Consider the following 16,252-nt stretch of genomic DNA (forward strand, 5'->3'; position numbering starts at 1 on the left):
CTGGAACATGACCTCCCCCCGCAGTCCCGTCCCATTGATTGACAGTCGCCACTGAGCCGTCCCGTCCCATTAACTGACGGTCACCACTGACACAGTCCCAGGGCAAGGATATAATCAAGGGTTGTCAATTTCGGCACCAGCTACCAAAACCTGGCCACACTGCCTAGGGGAGGACCTGTGAAACTGCTAATGGAACTTGACTTTTTGATGTTCTTGGAAGAAAAAAGTTAGCCAGCTGATTTACCACTCGATTTACCACGTCATGTTACTTGTGAAAGGCAAGGTAGCACAGTGGTTAAGAGCACAGACTGGGGTGAGACGCTCAGAATTTAAATATTGAAGAGTCAGTCTCTCTCTGCTCTCATTTCCTCATGGGGAAAGAAGAAGACAGTAACCTCCGAGGCTACCAGGATAAGGAAGGCTATTAAAAGGAAGATTTTTTTTTAATTAATTTATTTAATTGGAGGAGCATTTCTTCACAATATTGTGGTGGTTTCAGCCATACATCAACATGAATCAGCCACGTGTACAATATGTCCCCCCATCCTGAACCCCACTCCCTCCCCACCCCATCCCTCTGGGTTGTCCCAGAGCACCAGCTTTGAGTGCCCTGCTTCATGCACAGAACTTGCACTGGTCACCATTTTACATATGGTAATATACATGTTTCAATGCTATTCTCTTAAATTATCCCACCCTCACCTTCTCCCACGTAGTCCAAAAGTCTGTTCTTTACATCTGTGTCTCTTTTGCCGCCTTGCACATAGGATCGTCATGACCATCTTTCTAAATTCCATATATATATATATATATATATTTTTTTTTTTTTTTTTTTTTTTTTTTTTTTGACAGCACAGCATGCAGGATCTTAGTTCCCCAATCAGGGACGTACTGGAGCCCCCTGCAGTGGAAGCATAGAGTCTTAACTACTGGACTGCCAGGGAAGTCCCTGTTTTTATTTATTTTTTAATAAATATATATGTATGAGAGGACCAAAATCAGTTTCTATTACTCACATGGCAACATCGTCAAGTGCTGCAACAATACCCACACTCCAAGGTCAACTTTAGCCACACTTGCCCCCAAACTGAAAAAGCCCGGTATGGAGGAGAACATACAAGCTTACACCACCACCTCCTCTCCAAACACTATCCAGGCTCAGAAAGCTCATTATAGATGGACTCAGTAGTATCCAACTCTTTGTCACTCCATGGGCTGTACCCTGCCAGGCTCTTCTGTCCATGGAATTTTCCAGGCAAGAATATTTGTTGCTGTTTCCTCCTTCAGGGAACCTTCCCGACCCAGGGATCAAATTCCCATCTCCTAAATGGGCAGGTGGATTCTTTTACCACTGAGTCACCTGGGATGCCCTCATTATAGGTAACAATGGCAAGAAATAAAATTTAAAAAATTAAGCGCTTCACCAAACATTTACAGCAACAGCGGAAGACTACTCTCCCTCTGGGCTTCCTTGGCATTGGGCAAAGCAAGGCTATTTGCAACAATAGTGCATAAGCTGACTACGACAATGCTCACAGGAGAAATGAGGATTACAAAGTTCCTTTATTCACAGGTACCCAAGAATTATTAAATAATTTTCTGAACTAAGACAAAAGTCTCACCATCAAAGAAAATTTTCTTCTTCCCAGATATGCTCTTATAAAAATGAGACTTCAAAAAAAAAAAAAAAAAGAGATTTCTCAATATCCCAGATTCTTTACTTAATATTAAACTACCAATGCATAGAATACATTCTCAGGGCTCAAGTCTGAGTAACAGTGATATTCTGAGATATTTCTACACACATTACAGATCAGCAAATATTTTATCAGACTAAGGGAAGCTAAAGAAAGGAGGTGGTAGAGAAGAGATAGTAAAAATATGGTTTAAAAAATAGTATAATCAGGAAATTTTAGAAGCAAGGGAAGGCAGGAATATTCAAGACAGGAAGTCAGGGAGTGGCTGGGAAGGAGGGGACCTGGGCATCACCTGAGACTAGGCTGGAGAGACTGTTAAGAGCTGGCCAGTAACAGGTTTCTTTGACATCAGCAGCTCTAAGCATTTCAGAAACTTCAGCATAGATTGAGTTGAGCCACAGGACAGGGCCTGCAGGAGTATAATCACCCCTCTGACTATGAAGTCCTTAAAAAACTAGATAAAGTTTACCTTTATTCAAGTAGGCCTATCTGCCTGCGCCCTCCCCCCAAACACAAGACGGTGCCCCCCACACAAACATACCATTCACATCTTCTGCCTTCATGGCCAATGACCGGCATTACTTTAAACAATGAAAGAAAACATTTTCAATCCACATTCAAAGGAAAAAGGACAAAAATGCAAAGGTCTGACTAAGGTAATACTGAGCTTAACTGTCAGTTAATCACCTGCCAAGAGGGGCCCAGTCAAGCACCTTTGGAGAAGGAGGGAGGAGCTAATGGGATAGGCCAACTAAGTGTCAGGCCACAGGTTGCAGAAAGTAGGTGGATGTAAATCAATGTGTAATTTCTAATGTCGTAACCTAAAAACATTTACTGAATGACTTAAGAAATAAACCTAAGTAGGTCATCTATTGGCCGGGTTCCCCTGGGTTCACAGAGGAAGAAGTTATCGGTAGAAGAGCATCCAATCACCATCACCAAGGGAGAAAAGTCAAGGAAGAGGGGAAAGGAAGAGAGCTAAGGATATGGAGAAACTGTACATTTCCGCACTCTGGCATGAAAAAGACTAACAAGAAGCAATACCGCTGTTTGTTGTTTAGTCGCTAAGTTGTGTCCAACTCTGCAACCCCATGGACTGTACCCTGCCAGGCTCCTCTATCCATGGGATTTCCCAGGCAAGAACACTGGAGTGGGTAGTCATTTCCTTCTCCAGGGGATCTTCACAACCCAGGGATCAAATTCGAGTCTCCTACATTGGCAGGAGAATTATTTTCCTGCCACAGGGAAGCCCAAGAAGCAATAAAGACCAGTGTTAAAATCATGGGACCCAGACTGACTGGGTTCAAATCCTAGCTTTGCCATTTCCTAGTTGTGTGACCCTGGGTAAGTGACTGGGCTTCCCTGTGCCTCAGTATCTTCATCCATAAAATGGGTAACTAAACCTATTTCATTGGGTTATGAGAATCAGTAAGTGAAGTGCTTAGAATAGCACCTGGCACATTGTAAATGCAACTTAAAACTGCAATATTACACTGATTATTATTCTTATTATGAACTGAGATATCTGGCCTGAACCTATTAACTCAGGAAGCCCTGCCATTATACAGAAGTCCCTTGTGCTCAGAAGACTCACTAATGGGAGTATTTCTATCAACAAGGGACATAGCAGAGAAGAGATTTGTTAGTTCAGAAAACTGATTACCCGGGGAATAACTAAGTCGATGTTAGGTACTAGACTCCTTACTTCTCTGTCAGTATTTTTCTGGTTATTAAGTCATTCTTTCATTGTAACGTAAGGGGCAAGGGGAGGTGTCAGAAATGAGACAAAGCATAAACTAGTGCATTCTGATCATGCTGACGGTTCAAATGACTTGGCTGGTGGAGAACATGGCAACATTAGCTTAGAGAAAACTTTCAGATACTCTCCATGCCTTATACAACAAGAGACTGAGAAGAAGAGTAACCCGGAACAAGCATTCACAATAAAATCCCACGATTCTCACGACTTAAAACCTAGAGGAGAGCTTGCTACACTGAGAGGTGTATGGTGAACATCAAGCGCGCTTTACTTTCCTCAATCAAAACTGGGCTTTGGTTCTCAGGAAAAGTTCTTTAGAAACAGGACTACAGAGAATGTATCTCAGCAAACATGAAAACAAGGAAAAGGGAATTTTTCTAAGACAGGGAGCAATGGGTGAAGAAATAGAAAATTAACTGGCGGCAGGAGAGGCTTGTTTTCCATTTTATTTTACAAAGACTAAACATATATACCATATGTATCTATATACACAGCATGTTTCCTTAGGCTGTCTTTCACTGACACCTGCTCTTTTGAATTCACAAAGGAAAAAAAAAATTGGGGACCTCTGAATTTTTAAGATGGACTTTTGAGAGATATTCTGTTTATCTCTACTTACCAGGAAGAAAGAAGACCTAAACACAGTGAATACGCACTATGTTATCACGCAAAGGAAGGCATTTTAAACACTATCTCACTTCATGCTCGTAATAACCCTATGACTACATATGAGAAAAGCGAAGCAAAGAGAAATAAGGAAACAGCTCCAAGGTAATAACTGCCTAGAAATGACAGAATAAACTCAGGACTCTATAGATCAGAAGCTCCTGGATGTTCTGAGTACTTCCCGCTACTGCCCAAGGCCTGAGAGTCAGATCTTTTAATATCCACTTGCCTGAATGTTAACGTCTGCCCACAGAAGTAAGTGGGCGCGCTGGAGTAGAGAACACCTGACGACTCGGCATCGTTACGAAGAGCTATGTTTCTCCGACTGCTCAGGCTGTACCCCTCAAAGCCAGCCGTCCACTCTTTTTAAAAAGCAAAAGATATTGAAAACTGTTAGAATCATTTGGGGAAAATCTTCAACACGGATATATTAAATAAAACTTGGAAGTGGAAGATGCCACTCTTAGGAGTCATGGGCAAGTTCAATAAAGGGGAAATTTTCAGTGATACGGTGTCATGGTTAATCCTACATACCACAAAGATTTTAGTCTCTTCTTGCACATTTGTGGCAAGGAAGATCAAACAAGCATTATCCCTTACTACTCAATAAAATCATGTTTGAGCTTATTCCAACCTAAGAGGTAATTAACAAATGAGTCTAAATATTTTTAAAAAGTAATACAAGAGAGATCAATTTCAAATCATAAGACTTTTTTTTTTTTTTTTTTAAAGCCCCTACCAAGATATATATTGAAGGTTTGGCTTAAATATTGCAGACTTCTAAGACAATATTTACAAATCTTTGGTTTTAGGGACGTTTATACTCCTATCTGGCACTACTTGGGGAACCTTGCATTCATGCATGCTCAGTCGTGTCTGACTCTTTGCAACCCCATCGACTGTAGCCCACCAGGCTCCTCTCTGTCCATGGGATTCTCCAGGCAAGAATACTGGAGTGGGTTGCCATTTCCTACTATAGGGGATCTTCCCAACTCAGGGATTGAACCCACATCTCCTGCATCGGCAAGTGGGTTCTTTACCACTTGAACCACCTGGTTAGCCCATCTGGGGATGTTTGAGAGAAGAATGAATGAAAATTTATCAAAATTAACATGAAATAATTTGAGCAGGAAGTAAAAGACGTGTCTCATGTCATTCTTCATCAATTCAGGGTCTATCCTTAGGAAAAAGGGTTGTCAGTGGGCTGCTTTTTAGCAAAGAATACAAGTCTTCATACATAGGAAAGTTTCAGGAGTAAGAGGGCAATGGCATACCGTGCGGCACCAGTGTGGAATGACCGATCTGGGGGACGCTCCACGGACTCCACTCCTGTCGGCCGTCTCCTCGGGCGCAGACTCTGAACTGATAATCAACATTGGGGTCTATGTGCAACACAATGAATTCCGTTTCAGAGCCTACATATACATCCTCAAAATGATTGGAAGTACATTTACGGAACTGGAGCCTGTAATCTTGGGCAGTAAAGTCGTCATCCACCTGGGGAGAAAGGCTTTATGTTAGGTAGAAGTCAGAGAACAACTTCTCTCAGCATTACAACCTAACTCTGAATGGGGGCCTTTGGGACTGAGCAAACAGGCCCATATGCTGAATATGAGCTGGTCTCAGGAAGCTCAGAGAAAATATGACATCATTATTTCCCTTCTTTTCCTTACTGAACCATGTGTTTTTATTTTGTTTGTTTTTTTTTTTTTTGGTGCACTGAGTCTTCATTGCAGCACTTGGATTTAGTTGCCCCTAGACATGTGGGATCTTAGTTCCCTGACCAGGGATTGAATCTGCATCCCCTACACTGGCAGGCAGATTCTTAACCACTGGACTGCCACAAGTCCCTGAACCACGTGCTTTATAAGCCCGGTGTGATATGAACAGATCTGCTTTCTTTGAAGTAATGACGTGTTTCCTACATAATAAAGCCCAAGATAAGACAGTCAAAATTCAAAGACAAGCATCCCACAACTACATTATTCATATAACTAAGAGAGAGGTAATACCTGAAATATATAAAGGACTTCGTAAAATTAATAGAAGACAAAGCAGCCAGCAAGGGAAATGCATAGAAGACACGAGTAAGTGTTTTACAGAATAAGAAATATAAGCAGCTGAAAATATATAAAGATATGCAGCCTAACTTGTAGTACGGAAAATGCAGTCAAAACCCACAATGAGGTACTACACTGGCAAAGATATAAAGTTTGACAATGCCAAGTACTGGTGAAGATGCAGAGTAAGAGGCATGCATACACCACTGGGAGAAGGACACTCGGGGACAATCACTTTGGGAAGAGTTTGGTTATCTCCTGGTAGAGTATACATCCAATATGCTACCTCATAGTTTTACAGCTAGGTATATACTTTAGAAAATCTCAAAAGTGTATGCAAGAAAGCATGAATAATAATACTTATAGCAAAAGAACTGACAGGCAAAAAAAAATAGAAATAGAATAAGAGTCTTTGTTTTGAACCAACAAAAGTATCTCTACTGCTTTCTTCTGTACAAAGGCTTCATTTTTTAAATTTCATTAAAAACAATGAAAATAAAAAATTAATCAAAAACAAGAAAAAGAATTTTATAACAAAAGTAAAAATCCCATTTAAGAAAAGTTTCCAGAAGCTGACCACCCACCTCTGAAGGATGTATTTGTCAACAGCCAAGATATTATGACTCACTTGGAAATGGTTTTTATCTAAAATATGGTAATTCACATGCATAATATGACTTATCACATGCTTAATATGACCAATACACAAAATTCTTGGTAATGCTGAGAGTGTGGGGGAAAAGAACATACTTTTGAACTTTTATTTCAGAGGTACTAGTTCAATGTTGAACAGAAAAATATCCAACACCCAACATTCACTAACACCTTCTGAACTTTTCTAATAAACAGAAATGGGAGCAATTCTCAACTCACCAAGTTACGTTTGGGAAATGTGTGATGGCAAACGTTTTGATACAGAGATTTTATTTTTTTTATTTATTTATTTTTTGATACAGAGATTTTAAAAAGTACCTTCAAAACTGTCCATCTCAAAGCAACAGCTAGTTCAAGTTCCCTATGACCTTAATTGTAAAGCAAAAGGCACTTTTGTTCATGCAGAGAAGAAAATAGTAACTAATAAAAAAAATTGTAAAGGCCCCTAAAACTCCAATTCATAATGCTGAAGCCACTTTTACAGTTCTGAATTACATACCTTACACCACCGTACGATGATGCCTCCAGGTTTCTCTATCAATTCTTCTATCTGTACCGGTGGGCGAGATGCTACCGTTCCATGTTTAAAAATGTGGTCTTTCACTATGTTAAGAATTGAGTCATCCAATTGAGCAGATAAGCAAGGCACGTCGACTAGTAAAGGCACTTCTGGTAGGCTGAGGAAAGAAAGCTCACGTTTATGAGACTTTTAACCACGAGTTAAAAATACAAGGGAGTATAGCTTTTAAAATTGCATATCACTATGTTGTATTGGGCTTCCCTGGAAGCTCAATCGGTAAAGACTCTGTGTGCAATGTGGGAGACCTGGGTTCAATCCCCGGGTTGGGAAGATCCCGTGGAGGAGGGCATGGCAACCCACTCCAGTATCCTTGCTTGAAGAATCCCCATGGACAGAGGAGCGAGCCTGGTGGGCTACAGCCCACAGGGTTGCAAAGAGTCAGACATGACTGAGCAACTAAGCACAGCACATGTTGTATACCCCAAATGCATACAACACTGTAAATCAACTATACATCAATTTTTTAAAAATTAACAAAGAATATTTTATTTTTCATTTCACTTATTTATTTTTTGGCTCAAACGTGTGGCTTGTGGGATTTTAGTTTCCTGACCAGGGGTTGAATCCAGGCCCTCAGCAATGACAGAGTGAAATCCTAACCACTGCACAGCCAGGGGCATCCCAACAAGCAACATTTTCAATCAGTCACATGCTGTAAGGACGCAGGAGCCGCTGGTAAATAATGCTAATGGCAGTGGGGGATGAAAAGGGATAGGGTCACAACTGTCAAGTTTATGTCAAAAGATTTGGTTTACTGAGTTGTGCCTCAAATTTCTTTGTTTTAACTGAAGTACAGTTGCTTTACAGTATTGCATTAATTTCTGCTGCATGGCAAAGTGATTCATTTACACATATTACATGCATTCTTTTTTAAATTCTTTTCCATTATGGTCCATCATTGGTTACTGAATACAATCTCCTGTGCTGTACAGTAGGATCTTGTGGTCTGAGCTATGACTCAGTTTTAATGATATGTCCAGAATTTTTAAAATTTAATGATTCTCTTACACGTTAGGATTGAAGAAAATCTGTTCTATTTCACAGATTACAATCTCAACTATTCCACCCTAGTAATACTGGTAGTGGGTAGTGAAACTTTGAAAACTATACTATCTTCTTGAATCATAATTTTTAACAAGGAAAAAGAGAAGGAGAGAGGGAGAGAGAGGAAAAAAAAAAGAAAGAAAAGCAGTTTAAGCCCAAGAGACACGCGCTCTCACCTGTCCAGCTGGATGTGCGAGGCTTTCTTGGTAAAGCTCCAGAGCTTTTCATTCTGCTCTCCTACACCTCCCCGAATGGCGAGCTCACCTACAATCAGGGATAAGAGAACCAGTACAGGAAAAACAGTCACCTGTGTTAGGTGGGTCTCCACGTCTCTCGAAAACGATTCTTATATGATGTCACAAATTCCCCAAAAGCAAGTGCAGGAACTATTTCAGCAGTGACTTTAAAGTGAAACACAGAGGAACGGGGTACACGGTGGCTGCATTCTGCCAGAGATGAAAGATTCTGCTCTGCAAGTGGAAACCTGGTTTACCAACCAATTGTATGGCCAGGTCCCCAGGGACCCTGTCCTTCCGCAGCCCTAAAGAACACTACCAGAACGGTTTTCTGTCTCACTGTGCCCTGGAGTCACTTAAGTGTTTTGAGACCACATAACAATGACCCCACCCCTCACCAAAAGGAAAACAGAGGCATACTAACACTTCTTCAGAATCCTCACAATTCCATAAATAAGTTTTTATCCCTTGGGAAGGGAAAGGAGGAAAAAGTTTGAAATTTAAAAATATTTCTGAAGTAAAAAAAAAAAATTTAGCAGCAGATGCTCTAACAAACATGTATGTGCCTCAAAGGATTTTATTTTCTAAAATAAAATCACTGGTTAGGCCTCATGCTGATGGGTACACACTCTTGCCCTGTGCTGAACTGCTGCTGAGTCTGTTTCCAAATGCTGAGCCCCCAGGGAAAGACATTCTGCAGTCCTGCTAAAAAGAATTTTCTCAAACGCACTGTTATGGTCAGTGGCAAATAAACACTTGTCCTTGAAGAGAAGATGGAAATGGAATCAGCATGTAAATGTAACACTAGTACTATATTCTAAGTGAGACCAGAAAGGGGACTGACTTCCAGCTGAAGTGACAAACTTGGGACCATACACACTTTTTATTCTGTGCCACGCACAGCACTCAATGAAGAATGGACGGCATTCAGGCTCCTTCCCTGAGTCCTCTGTCCTTAACTGACCTCTAAATGTTGGCATCTCTCAGAGTCCCACCTTCTGCAGCCTTCCCATCTCATATTGCACCCTCCCCCCACCCTTTTTTTTAACTGAAATATAACTTTTACTTTAATGTTTTTAGTGGAGAAAGAAAGACGGGTCTTTGAAAATGTCATAGTTCAGGTAAACCTAAATTCTAAGAATAGTAAGAGTGACCCTGAACCATTTAAAAGTACAGAGGTGGGGTGGAAGGTGGGAGGGAGGTTCAAGAGGGAGGAGACATATATATACATACCAATGGTTGAGTCATGCTGAGGTGTGGCAGAAACTAACTCAATATTGTAAAGCAATTATCCTCTAATAATAATTTTAAAAAAAGAAAGTACAGAGAAAGAGTGGAAATATGAACATCTCAAGGAGTCATTTTAATCATATTGTGCTATCTCCTGATGACTTTACTTATTCCCATGGATTCGGATGTATTGTACACACCACTCCCTGCCATAGTCACATCTCCAGGTAGGATCTCTCTCCTTAGCATCACACCCACATTTCCAGCTCCTGACATCTTCAGCACCTCAAGCTCAACATACCCGGAACCAACCGTCTAACCACTCACTCTCCCCCTTCATGTCCTGAGTCAGTCAATGGTACAGTTCACCAGTCATCTAAAACCACACTGGCCTGGGTCATCCCAAACTCTTCTCTTCCTCCTCCATCCTATAACTGGGCAATCACCAACACCAACAGGAAGAGCTCAGTAAAATTACCAATCATTCTACCTCCAAAAAATCTTAAAACCTGCTCTGCTTCACCTTCATCTGTCACTGCCTCTGTCATTTCCTATCTGGACTGCTGCCATGGCGTTCTCATTAGGCACTTTTTAGTTCTTTAAAACTCCTAATACAGTTTCCGAACTGTTGGCAGCGTCTTTTTTTTTTTTTTAATGTAAATCTGACTGTGTAACTCTGTGGCCTAAAAGACTTCATTCAAGACCTCCCAGATATGCCATTCACTTTATTCTTGGCATGACTTCTGTTTCCAGTCTTGCTGTGAACTCCTTTTCCTCTTTTGCCTGCTTGATGAATTTCTTCAGCCTTTGTGGAAGTTCTCCTGTTGGAAGCCACCCCACCCTCTTTCAGAGCTAAGCAATTTTCTTTTTGTGCTCCCATGAGGTCTTAGATCTCTCTCACCATATGTGCCTCTCTCACCGGCCTGTGAACCCCAAAGGGCAGAACTAGTAGCTTTTTATTTAATGTACCTGACAAAGACCTACAGAAGGGAAGTAAGGAAGGTAGACAGACATGGAGGCAGGAAGTTAGCAAGGGAAGAACCGGGCACGCTTTAACCAAAGTAACTGACTACATTCAGGAATATAACCACTACAGTCTCAGGAGTAAACACCAATCCTACTCCTTAACCTTCTAAAAATAACAATGGAATTAAATCATCAACACCCTGAAAACTATGTGAACAGATTCAAAATGATCGCAAAATTGCTGTGTTAACCAAGAATGAGAGACTGTTATCATAGAACCATAAGAAAGATCATTTACTGTGTTCTGTAAATTACTATAATTAGTACATGAATTGCAACTTACCCTAGCATACCTCATTGTACCCCTGTTATCCTATTATCACAAACTTTCCCAAGGTACGAACAGCCTAAGCACCCAGAGATGGCAGGAAGCCTGCTGGTGCCCTGGGAAACTGGCACAACGTCGACCTGAATGGGCCGCATTTAACAGGCTCCCTGGACTCCCACCTTCTTGGACTAAGTCCTCTGCGGTGTTAACTCCGTGTTCTATCAGCTTCTGGCAGTCATCTAGTGGTTTGATGGTCTCCTGCTCAATGGTGTCCACCTCTTGCAAGAGGGTCACCAATCGCTCATCCAGGAGCTTTGCAAGTGTTCCCTTTAAATCATTAAAATGCTGTTTGAGGACATCTCTTGTCTGGGATGCACTCTCCTTGATCTGAAACAAAATAATGTAAAAACTCAGAATCTCTAGGAAAGGCTGATCCACAGGCATCACCCATAATAATCTCAAGGCACTACCCCAACATCACCTTCCAGTCACTGGTAAACCAGATGTGATTCATCTGTGCAGACTTGCTTAGTGTTTGCCTTAAGTGAGACAGAACAGCCTCAAACCCTGGGCCCATCACTCACAGACGAGGTCAATCGGATTAAGTTATTAATAATTAAACACACCATGCTTCAATGCCCTTGTTCTTCAAATGAGGATAATTATGCTCGCCTGATGGAGCTGCTTGTGGATTAAATAGTCTATGTCCTGCACTTGGTAAAATAATCGGCACATTGTTGCTTTCAATAAATAAACATTAGCAATAATATTATCTCCACAAAGCAGTTTTTGGAAATAGTAATGTTTCAGTGCCAAAGAAAAAATCAGATTAGGAAGAGATTAAAATTTATTTTACTGGAACTTCCCAGACGGTCCAGTGGTTAAGACTCCATGCTTCCACTGCAGGGGGGCATAGGTTTGATCCCTGGTCAGGGAACAAAGATCCCACATGCCATGAGGCCCACCCTCCCCCTGCCAAAAAAAAAAAATTCATTTCACTGAAAAGTAGAAAAGAAATGATAGCTTTAAAAAGCACAAAAAAAAAAAGAAAGAAAAAAAAAAACAACCCAACAACAACACTGTGGACAAAATGCCCTCATTATGGTTAAAAAAAAAAAAAAACTAAGAATTTATTTACAATCCAAAAGGTTCACAGGAAGCAGAAGATGTTCAAAGCACACCTCTGGGACAATGACATTATCCTCTTTGAGTCATGGTCCTCTGTGAATTTCAATGAGAGGTTTATAGACCTTCCCAGAAAAAATGAATAATCCCTACCAAAAAGAAACTGATTCAATATCAGAGATTACAAAGTCCCTCAGATCCCAACCACGGCTTGCCCAGAGCAGTAATTCTGAAACTTGGTTTGCAGAAGAATCACGTATCAGACAACCTGTTATAGCTTAGATGGCAAGGCTCCACCCCAGAACTAGCTTGGAGAAGGGGTCAGGGGAACGTACGTACGGGCAGAGTCCTCCTTTTTCAGAAGCACACCTGTGACTCTGCAGCCCATGCTTTGAGACACACTACCCTTGGTCCTCAGAGCCCAGATTAAGAATGGTTGTTCTAGGAGATATGACAGAAAAATCCTTCCATCTCACAGATAATCTGAAAACAAGTCAGCTGTCTGTACAGACACCAGATTGTCTTTTTAAGCATACAGATAACACACAATTCACCTTTTCTCACTTAACAGGAAAATTCTAACTATACACTAGTCAGCTGAATTTAAGCAAGCTCACACTTTGTTGTTGTTAAGTCACTAAGTCGTGTCCAACTCTTTGCAACCCCATGATCTGCAGCACGCTGGCTTTCCTGTCCTCACTATCTCCTAGCGTTTACTCAAATTCCTGTCCTTTAAGTTGGTGATGCTATCTAACCATCTTCATAACCAAGTTCATACTGTACTTTGCAAATATTATATTAATTTCCTAAGACATATTATGTTTATTACCCTAACCCTTTGCTAACTTGATCTTAGAAAGAGCATTTGAAGGCTAAGAGAAATCCACCAAGAAAAGAATGTATCAAAATGTGGATAAAGCCCAAGGTAACAGAGAAATTTTGAAAACTTTCTATTTATTCTCTAACACTAAAATTGAAAACCAGAATACAAAATTGTTGCCCAGGGGTTTCCCTGGTGGCTCAGGGGTAAAGAATCCGCCTACCAATGCAGGAGACACAGGTTCAATCCCTGATTAGGGGAGATCCCACATGCTGCACAGCAACTAAGCCTGTTCACCACAACTACTGAGGCTGTGCTCTAGAGCCTGGGAGCCACAACCACTGAAGCCCGTGGGCCCTGGAACCTGTGCTCAGCAACAAGAGAAACTACGGCACTGAGACGCCCACCCACTGCAACTACAGAGTAGCCCCCACTCCCCAAAACTAGAGAAAAGCCCCCATAGCGATGAAGACCCAGCACAGCCAAAAAATAAAACCATTAAGAACAAAAAAGTTACCCAGAAATGTTCACGAGCATGTGAAAACAAAAAATGCCCACATCTAAGGGCTACAAAGAAATACGGGCGAAAAAATGGTTTGATTGGCTGGGGAGATGGTAGAAACAATTTCTTCTCCTTTCAACATTAATGTAACTTACAATGGTGCTTGTGCAGTAAGTGAAGTAATTTCTTAAATCATAAAGAACAAAGAAATTCTAACTTAAGTTTAATTGCTATTAATCTCTGTAAAGTTACTAGAGAACTTCTAAATCCAAGTTGAAGTTTAAAAAAATAAGAGGGTTATATTAAAAATGTCCTTGCTTTAGCACATCACCCAACCGTGGGATCAGGTACCTGAGAATCAGGCCCTAACATACGTAAAAACGAGCAACTCAGTGTTGTTCATTACAATTACGTTAATCGTGTATGTGTTTGTGTGTGTGTGTTAGTCACTCAGCAGTGTCCGACTCTTTGTGACCCCATGGACTGTAGCCTGCCAGGCTCCTCTGCCCATGGGATTTCCCAGGCAAGAATGCTGCAGTGGGTAGCCATTACCTTCTCCAGGGGATCTTCCTGACCCCAGGGATTAAACCCAGGTCTCCTGCACTGCAGGCAGATTCTTTACCATCTGAGTCACCAGAGAAGCCCCCCCACCCCATATATGTGTTTAAAACCTTTCAAAAAGAACCAGGGAAAGAATGCCTTAGGATTTTGATACATCTCACCCGGAATATGGTTAGAAATGGAAAATCTCAGGTCCTACCCCGAATTATTGGATCAGAACCTGCAATGGTAACAAGGTGATTCACACAGACCTCACAGATACCAGGATAAAAGAAGACAACAAACTGGAGCTCTGAAACACAGTTCGACACCCCCCACCAGCAAGAGGAAATTCTGCAGTCGAGCGCTGTACCAAGGAGGTCCTGTATCTCTCCCTAACGGATGCCACATACACAGGAAGTGCACTGGTTAGGTAAAGTCAATTTCCTCTTTAGAAAGAATTCAAAAGCTCCTGCTGCTGCTGCAGAGCCCCACTAAGTTTTGCTTTGTTTCAGAACCTCAGAAAAAAAGGAAGTGTGTGAACACAAAGCAGTGAGAGGGCCCGAGAAGGGAGAATCCATTTCCAAACTCACCCCCTCTCATTTCATTGTAAATGTGACTCCTTTTTGCTCATAAATCCTGGACCACCACTGTTTCAAACTTGACACTTTTTTGGCACCAGTTTCTTCTCCCAGAAATAGCTCTTAATTCAAAACTACAGTCACCTTTAATCGAATCACGTAACCAATCAAGGTCATTCCTTGGGCTTTTATACAACTAATTTTAAAATGTGGACTTCACTGCTGAGTGAATTTCTTGGTACTTGATGTGGCACCATGGTCCAGTGGGCTCACTGTTAGCTTGTTCACTCATCCCAACAACTGTGAGAGGTGGGTCTGTACTGTCTACATTGAAGAAAAAGCTCAAAGAAACCAAAAAACTTCCCCACAGCCTCCCGGTGCCAGAAACAGCATGACTCAAAGGTTCACGGTCTGTCCAGGCACCAAGCTGCTTAGTGCGTACAGACCCCATTTTGTTTGTTTTTAAATTATTTTTTCATTTTTGGCCATGTGGCATGAGGGACCTTACTTCCCCAACCAGGGAACAAACACACACACTACGCATTCGAACCACACAGTTCCAACCACTGGACTGCCAGGGAAGTCCCCCAGAACCCTTTTAAGGCATTCTGGTAAACCTGTAAAGTTAAGTGATTGGTTGAAGACATTTTCCTGCCACAATGTGTATTTCTTGTCCTTGCATAAGGAAAGGTGTGGTAGACAACCACTCAGGGCAAAACAACTGTTACAATTTGTAACAAAGTAAACTTAAGAAGGATACAAATGCTATATAACTCAAGGTCTCAGAAAGGAAATATAATATACATTATTTATATTGATTAACAATATTCAGAACCAATTTTCTACCAAAACTTCTAGTATAACAGACCATTAAAACTTACAAACTTTCCACTGCGGTTGATTTTAATTCCAAAGCAAGTTTTAAAGTTTTACAGAAGTTCTCAAAAAGTGAATAAGCTTATGTAACAGTACAAAGCCATACAAAACCCTAGTAAAAGATACTTCACAGCCCTTCAAGACAATAGTGACTGATACTGATTTTGCTCTAGAGTTTAGCTACTAAAATATCAAAAAGCCTGTGTAGAATCTGATTTAAGACATCTCTGGTCTTAAGTGGCAATATATAGCAGCTCTGTCTATAACATAACATGCCTGTGTTTCAGGAAATGAAGTAACTCGAATCTCCTATAAATCATGGATTTTCATGACTACAGAAGAAAAGAATTTTTATCCTCCAACTTTAATCTAAGAATTTATACTCCCAATTGTTTTGCTTATAGGAAACTAAAATTATTAGAGGCTGGCTTTAAATAGGATTAGCTAACAAGAACATAGGAATCAAAAATAAAAGACAAAGATACAAAGTAATCAACTGAAATTGAAGAAGCTAACCAAAATGTTCCCTCTCGGTTCACAGGATTAGCTATTTGTCTTCACACTGACACCAAGACACCAAGACATAAG

At 40.9% G+C, this 16,252-nt stretch overlaps 1 protein-coding gene across 1 annotated transcript in view; it reads right to left on the reverse strand.

Annotated features, from left to right (window-relative positions):
- Nucleotides 1–16,252, reverse strand: part of CRLF3 (cytokine receptor like factor 3) — a 41,706-nt gene that overhangs the window by 15,197 nt on the left and 10,257 nt on the right. Inside the window, exons 2-6 of the mRNA XM_055577203.1 lie at nt 11,400–11,607; nt 8,637–8,724; nt 7,336–7,513; nt 5,397–5,619; nt 4,352–4,484 (exon numbers count right to left, since the gene is read on the reverse strand). Coding sequence (XP_055433178.1) covers nt 4,352–4,484; nt 5,397–5,619; nt 7,336–7,513; nt 8,637–8,724; nt 11,400–11,607 — 830 coding nt within the window. The remainder of the gene's footprint in view (nt 1–4,351; nt 4,485–5,396; nt 5,620–7,335; nt 7,514–8,636; nt 8,725–11,399; nt 11,608–16,252) is intronic.

Source organism: Bubalus kerabau, chromosome 4 (genome assembly GCF_029407905.1).
Source record: "Bubalus kerabau isolate K-KA32 ecotype Philippines breed swamp buffalo chromosome 4, PCC_UOA_SB_1v2, whole genome shotgun sequence".
Classification (NCBI taxonomy): Eukaryota; Metazoa; Chordata; class Mammalia; order Artiodactyla; family Bovidae; genus Bubalus; species Bubalus kerabau.